We start from the raw sequence: 8,106 nt of genomic DNA, 5'->3' as shown, positions 1-8,106 counted from the left end.
TCAGGTGAATTGAGATTAGGATCAGAGTGAATTTCTCGGCAAATGAAATAAATCCGACATGTTAAAATAAACCAAATTCTCCAGCTGATGTTAAAAGCAGCTCTGTTATGTCTGGGAGGAACTGGCAAAACAAAGATGGAGTCGTTTGATTTTTATCTTTCCTCCGAGGAGACTAAGAGAGAAACACAGAGTCCCTTCCAGGCTGTAACCTTCACACAGCGCTGCCATACAGAGCTTCAACTCATTAATCGACCGTTTAAGATTTATATTAACAGACTCTGATCCAACTGAAATATGTCTTTTGTTACTATAACAACAGTACAGTAACCACAATACATGTGAGAAACATATCTAGCGTTATTTCTAATTTCACTGTCTGAATACTTATTATATTATAAGTATTTATAATGTAATTTTTAATATCGAGGCCATCCTTTAGGGTTTTAATGTGTATAGGTACTCTATGTGCTTTTTTATATTTTATATAGACCATAGCAATATTTTTCCCAATTTCCCATCCAAACATTATGTAATTTAGAGAATTTCCATTAATTAATCTCAGAACATACATGGTGGAAATGGAGTACAATTTATTTTAATTGGTGTATAATCACTTGAAAATAATAATAATATGACCTTAGAATGAGCTTTTATATCTACATAGGAGCGGGGTGCTGAGGCCGCCATGTTGCACCGCCATGTTTCTACAGTAGCTCAGAACAGATGATTCTGATAATGCTTTAATTTTCTACAATCCTTAGTGTCCGTCACTTTCAATAAGTTACAATGGCAAAGTTAAACTAATGCATTTATTCCAAACACAGTCAAAAACGTTTAGCATCTTTCCAGTCAGTAAAATGTGGTCAATAATAAAATGTGTTTATACTGGTCAATAACTTACATTTCTCGTAGATAACTTCGGCCTTTATAATATACTCCTTGATGTTATTGGATCATTTTACATTTAAACACAAATGTAATTTAATACATTGTTCTTAAAAACTTTCTTTCAGCCTGCAAGTCGTCTAACATCGACCTGGTTCTTGTCATCGACGGATCCAAAAGTGTTCGCCCGCAAAACTTTGAGCTGGTCAAGAAGTTTGTAAACCAGGTGAGGCAGGTTTTCATATAAATGTCTTTACACTTCACCTAAATCAGGATTTAAAAAAACAATAATAAGCACATACACTACAGGTCCAGTAGGAGGAAGTAGTAGATTGATACTATTGTTAGGATAGATAGATAGATAGATAGATAGATAGATAGATAGATAGATAGATAGATAGATAGATAGATAGATAGATAGATAGATAGATAGATAGATAGATAGATAGATAGATAGATAGATAGATAGATAGATAGATAGATAGATAGATAGATAGATAGATAGATAGATAGATAGATGGATAGACTGTAGAAAGATATCAGTTTAATTACAAGCACATTGAGACATTAAACTGCAAAACTTGCAATAAAAACCTGGAAAAAAAATTCCTTTAACGTATGACTGGTAATTAAGCCTCTATAGAAATGTAAACGCTTACCTGTGCTCTAGGTGGTGGACTCTCTGGATGTGTCGGCTCACGGCACCAGAGTGGGTCTGGTTCAGTACTCCAGTCGCGTTCGCACTGAGTTTTCTCTCAACATGTACCAGACGGCCGACGAGATCAAGGCTGCAGTCATGAAGGTAAAGCGGGTTTCACGGACGTTTAGTTAAAGTGTTTACGAGGAACTTTCAGTTTGTGTTCATTCGAGCGCTCCCTTTGGACAAAAGTGGTAGTGTTTTTACCATGCCAGCTGTTGTTCCTGGGTGAGCGTGTACCCATGACAAAGGCATTAAGAAAAACTATATAGAAATAACATTCTTTTCATTGATGGTCTCATTTGCTGTTCTATGTCATTCATGATCATCAGAGGGAAAATTAGACTGTTTCAGAAATATTTAAAAGTGCCTTGTTGAACCTTTAATGGACGTCCAACAAATAAGTTCCCGAATGTTACTCAAAATTAAGAGATTTCTTTTTAGTCTAAAGAAAAAAGAAAAGATAGAATAATTTTTAAATTGCACCTGCATGGTTTGACCTGCCTGTGCTTGTTGTGTAGGTTGACTACATGGAGAAAGGTACGATGACCGGCCTGGCCCTGAAGCATATGGTGGAGAACAGTTTCTCTGAGGCGGGAGGCGCTCGTCCGGCCAGTAAAAACATCCCGCGCATCGGACTGGTGTTCACAGACGGACGGTCCCAGGATGACATCACCGAGTTCGCCAAGAAAGCTAAAGAAGCCGGTAAGACTCGACTGGTGTAACGGTGTTTGCTATGATATGATATGATATGATATGATATGATATGATATGATATGATATGATATGATATGATATGATATGATATGATATGATATGATATGATATGATATGATATGATATGATATGATATGATATGATATGATATGATATGATACAGACAGCCCATTATTACAATAGCTCAATAGTCTGACATATTTACCATTGGAGCAAAAGGCCACATTGAAAAGCTATAGAAGCCGATTGGGAATGTCAATAAAATACATTCTCTCGTTTACACAAACATGTTTTTCCAATGTCTTCATGCTGACATTCAACATAAATCACGTTGCACACTTATTAGATTGATTATGTGTAGGCTAATTCTTAATTTTCAGAAAAATATTTAATTTAAAATAATCTGCATAATTTTACTAGTGACGGTGGGTTCCACAGAACTCTTGTTGTCAAAATCAATTATTGTCAAAATCAGTGAATATCTCCTCATGGTGTGCTACCTGTCCTGTGTGTGATAAAAAAATCAAGTTTTGATACACAGCCTAGGCTCTGTAAACGAGTATATTGCAAGTTTAATAGTCTGTGTGTGTGTGTGTGTGTGTAAACAGGCATCACCATGTACGCGGTGGGAGTGGGTAAAGCCGTAGAGGACGAGCTTCGTGTGATCGCCTCAGAGCCGGTGGAGAAACATTTCTATTACACCAACGACTTCACCGCCATCAGCAACATCGCAGAGAACCTCAAACTCAACATCTGCCCAGGTACAACACCAACCGCACGGCGGAAAGGTTTAAACGATATATATAATATAATATAATTGATTAATTAATATATGCATACCCGTCGCTATGGGCGGGCCATAGGGGGCCGGGCCCGCCCCCAGAAATGCTCGTGCCCCCCCACTTGGGGCACAGATCTCTCAAAAAAAAAATTACTTTAATTTTTATTTTATACTATCATAGTAGCTAATTTTGGGTTGATAAATACTAATGTTGCATTCTTTATCATCAAAACATTTAAAATATAAATAAACAATGGTGTGATTTTGTTTGATTGATGGGAGTCTATCTACACTGCAACAGCCTATCATGGCCTTACTGAAAAGAAAGTAAGGCTGCGTAGGCCTACGTAATACGTCAATGCAGCCGCTCAACATGTTACCGCGCATTTTTGAAAGTGAAGCTGGATGAGTTTTCGCCGGCTTACTATTTCATTTCTAGTTCATCATAATCGATATTCGGTAGGCCTAATGGTTGAAAAGCCCACCAACAGTCTCCTCTGCCAAATCGGATCTCCAAACTGTTGTCACATAACAGACTACTACAAGCCGAAATTATGGACTTGTTCAGCGCGGTGACACTTCTGATTGCGTGAAGCCACAGTACTCTGCGCTCCTCCAGCCACGGCCATCGAGGCTGTGCCGGAGACTGACCCCGGACCGAACCCGGTCCAAGCAAGAGAAGACGCACAATTTACAAGAACCTCCGCGGATTTGCAGTTGAGGAAACAGTTGGTCCGTCACAAAGTGACATAGACGAAAAGACTGAGTTCAAGAGTATTTTACAGTGTTATTGAAGCTGTGCAAGGAGAGATGGATGCGCGTTTTGGAGAGCGTAGTAGCAAGCTCATTGGCGCACTGGCTGCTTTGAACCCGGAGGCCGAAAGATATGTTGATGAGGAGGTTGAGCTCGGAGAAACGCCGCCTCCCGCTGTACTGATAGAAGGGACTGGAGAGAGCACAGCCCTGCCTCCACTCAAAGTAGGCTACCGTTTGTGTGTGTGTGTGTGTGTGTGTGTGTGTGTGTGTGACTGCTTTAAAATGCAATGTTTGAGATATGCGTCTGGTGCTATTTACTATCTAGTCTGGTGTTAGGCTACATCTAATATGTTGAATAGTCAAGTGTTTTATGGATATTCATAACATTGCTTCTATGTAATGTAGGCCTATTGCTTTAAATTATGAGGACATGTTATAGGCTAGGCTACCGCTGTTGGTTAGTTTAACGTGATGATTACGTGCTGCGCGAATAGAGTATAGGACTATTAAAAATATACAGTGTACTGTAGGCTAATAATAATTGTGCCCCCCTATGCATTTCATATGCCCCCCTTAAGACTGAGGTCTGGCGACGGGTCTGAATATATGTAAAAGACTATGTCAGCTCTCATTTTTGAGTGACAGCAAAAACATAAAAAATACAAATTATGCAACACTACTAGTTTCAAATTCGTTTTAACATGAAATCAAATTCTGAACATGACACTTACCTGTGGCACTTCAGTGTTTACTGTCATTCTGCTGGGATGTCACTGTGCTGATTTCTGGTTATTTGGCTCCATCTAGTGACAGGGACAAGAAATACAGCACAATGTAAAAAGTCTAATACTAGAAATATGATTTTGCATAATTATTGATTAAAAAAAGTATTTGAGGAAACAGTCCAAAATATCTTTTTTTTTTTTTTTTTTGTGAATTATGTAAAACTTTTTTTAGTTGTGTAAGGTCCATACTTTCAATACTTTTGGGTGTAATGTTGGAATATTTAAATGCAACCTCTTAATTTACTGGTCTGGGATCTAAACGGGTAAAATGTAGGTGTTTTGGTATAAATGTACTGGTGTTTATTCTGTCTCTAACCTTTTCTTCTCTTCTGTCTCCTGTCTGTCTGTCTGTCTGTCTGTCTGTCTGTCTGTCTGTCTGTCTGTCTGTCTGTCTCCTGTCTGTCTGTGCAGAGGAGAGCCAGGGAGAGATCGAGGTGAAGGATCCCTGCGCCTGTGAGAATCTGGTGGAGTTTCAACAGGCGACTATGAACAGCCTGGAGCAGCTCACACAGACACATATCCTTTCAGAAACAACTAAACATGGCTCCTACAGATCCTTTAAAAATATTGAAAAGGAATTAATTAGTTGATCCAAAAATAAGGCGTTGAAAAGCTGTAAAAAAAATTGCTGTGAAAATGTTTTTAAAGTCCAGTTTGTATAATTCAGAAACATATCCTTTTGAAAACAACAGGGCTCTTACAGGTGCAGTGTGCTATTGGAATATTTAGTGGCCTCTAGTGGTGAAAGTTCTAGATGGCTAACCCCTCCCCTTTAGGGAGAATTTACAGAAGCTACGGTGGCCTTCAAGGACAAGAAGCTAGTTACTAAATATGGCATCATCCACCACTGCTTCAAGTCTTTCCACAATATCAAGTGATGAGGTGTTATTTATTCTATTGTACTTCTACACACTACATCTTTAAAAGGCATCTAACTATCATACACTATCGATCGATTGACCAAGTGTAAATTGAGATTAGATCTGGAAAAATGGAAATACGAGTCTAATTTCAGAGATTTGATGTCCATAATGTTCAAACTAAACATGTTAATATCATTCCTTAACCACCTGCCTACTGTCTGGGATGACGGCTCGACTGGAGCAGCTGGAGAATCAGCTTCTGTCCAAGAAGTGAAAACATGGCCGCCATCCAACAGGCCAACAGGACGGATAGAGAAGGAGGAAGAGGAGGAGGAAGAGAAGGAGGAGGAGGAGGAGGAAGAGGGCACGTCCTGATCAAAACAATCAGAAAACCTTCCGACCAACGGACTAAACCAAAGTGTCTTCACCACGAGGCCTCTGTAGCCTTCACTATGTCACGTTATGAGGACCACATTCATATGAAAGCTTGTCAAATTTAAATAATATTTCTGGTTCTGATATAAATGGTTTAATTTTTAAACTAAAACAAACAACAACAAACAAATGATTTCATGAAACAGAAGGATATTGCTTCTCTGTAAAGCTATAGTGCGTAACTTTTTCATGTAAATGAATGTCGTATACATTCAAGCCCTTGCCAAATTAGTTGTCACAAAGTTGATTAAGCGTATCAGCTCCACAAAAACTTTCTCTGTATTTCTAAGTATGGCAGCGTTTACGAACTGGTGTCACTCCCCCAACACTGGTGCAGGAGCTCAAGAAGAGCCCAAGAAATGTTTCAGTTGTTTTACTGCAAAGAAAAAACCTGGACGTACAGCAGAAGGCATAAAATTTATGCGTGATCCCCGAAGGCTTACCTCATGTAGATGCCCCAACAGTGAAACAGGGTTGTTGTAGTACTTAGAAATTCCTCATGGGGGCGACAGAAGTTACGCACTATAGCTTTAACTTGCAGTTCTGAGTGCAGACTTTTGTGCACCTACAGAATTAAGGACAAATTGAAGAGATTGTGTACCATTCGTTTAATTGACCTCCATGTTTTAGTGTTATAACGCTTCATCTGTGCAGTCACAAGCGCAAAAACGCGATTGTAAAAACGTCGGCTATCTTTGTAAACTAGATGTAATCGGTGTACTGTAGATATTAGATCAAAAGCACAGAGCGTCAGTTTTCACCACACACACATTGTTCGTTCATACTCACACGGTGCCCTGTTTATACTTGATCTGTTTTGTACGTTTTTTTTCTAATATGATGTATTTATAGCAGATTTCTTTCTTTTCTACCACACTAGTATAGCAAATACAATGAATATGAAGTGTTATTACCACTCCCAATATTAAATTGGCTTGGGTCGTTTTCATACATCAGAAGCAATACTTACTGGCCCATAGAAACTAGTTTTGATCACAGGCCTAACTGGCTTTGCAGTGGTGGGGAGGGTTGTTCAAAAAAGGGAAGTTAAGATGTTTTATGTCCACACGTACATGGGTATTTTGGTAACCATAGTATTTTTCTGTGTGATTTTACCTTTTGTCCACATGCAAACATCACAACTGGACACAAAAAACAGAGCTTTTTGAAACATCCAACCAACGTGGAACACAAGATTTTAGGAAAACTCTCTATTTCTGTGTTGATGGCGACAGGGTAAACTAGAGGTTTTGGTGTGTGACTTCTCGCGTGGAGAAAAATATTTTTCAAAATGTGTGTTTGTGGAGAAAGGAATATTCTTGCAAATGACAGAGGAAAAAAAACCTGTGTACGTGTGGACAAGGCCTTAAGTATCAGTGTGTAAACACAGGCCTCCAGATAGCAGTTAGGCCGAATGTTTGTTCACATAGAGAAAGTTCCTCTTGTTTTTGGCCCCTTAGATAGTACACACACACCACTGCTGTTCACTAACTCTGTGGTCTGTTGTTGATTGAGAAAAGTGTGCTGATTAAGACTCGATGAGGGGTTAAGTAAGATCACTAAAATGTGAGCGTGTGAATTTACAGAGTCAGTGCTTTTAACACATCTGAGTTTCACTCCTTAAGTGTTTCAACCTACAGGGTAATATACTTAACATAATTCACTCACATTAACATTATGAAACTAAACGACCTTAACTACAGCAGACCGTCTCACTCTTGTAGTTTTGTGTAAAAGAAAGAAAACCACCACACATGTATGTATTGTATTCCCCTTTATATTTGAATGCCTGTATGTTTTTTGTATATTTTCTAATAGCTTTACCTTTTTGTATTTTTCTGATGAATCCCTGTATTACAGCACAGAAGGCAATAAACCAGTGAACTTTTCCACACCGAGTGATTGAGTGTTTTTGTGTTAAGCGTTAATGGATTGTCCTGTGTCATCACTGTGTGTAGTTGTGGTGCAAGAAGATAGTTTACTGAAGTTAACGTAGCATAAAAATGTAAAAATACAAGAATCGTACCTAAGTAGAAGTACATAACATACATCTTAAAAAATATATATTTTAAGGGTCTGTAATGATTTGATCATTTGCAAGAAGTTTCCTGGAAAGAATTGAATTGAAAATGTTTTTATTTCGAACAAGTAAATAATAAAAAATAAAAAAGCAATAATTAAGTTACA

The 8,106-nt window shown here is 38.3% G+C and overlaps 1 protein-coding gene across 1 annotated transcript in view; it reads left to right on the top strand.

The window, feature by feature from the left end:
• matn4 (matrilin 4) overlaps nucleotides 1-7,802 on the top strand; it is a 44,081-nt gene extending 36,279 nt beyond the window's left edge. Inside the window, exons 17-22 of the mRNA XM_080025703.1 lie at nucleotides 1,014-1,111; nucleotides 1,556-1,687; nucleotides 2,104-2,287; nucleotides 2,908-3,060; nucleotides 5,033-5,137; nucleotides 5,700-7,802. Coding sequence (XP_079881829.1) covers nucleotides 1,014-1,111; nucleotides 1,556-1,687; nucleotides 2,104-2,287; nucleotides 2,908-3,060; nucleotides 5,033-5,137; nucleotides 5,700-5,758 — 731 coding nt within the window. The 3' untranslated portion in view covers nucleotides 5,759-7,802. The remainder of the gene's footprint in view (nucleotides 1-1,013; nucleotides 1,112-1,555; nucleotides 1,688-2,103; nucleotides 2,288-2,907; nucleotides 3,061-5,032; nucleotides 5,138-5,699) is intronic.
• The last annotated feature ends 304 nt before the right edge of the window (nucleotides 7,803-8,106 follow it).

The sequence above is a fragment of the Ammodytes marinus genome (assembly GCF_949987685.1).
Source record: "Ammodytes marinus genome assembly, chromosome: 4".
NCBI lineage: Eukaryota > Metazoa > Chordata > Actinopteri > Uranoscopiformes > Ammodytidae > Ammodytes > Ammodytes marinus.
This window is presented reverse-complemented; position numbering and strand designations above follow the sequence as displayed.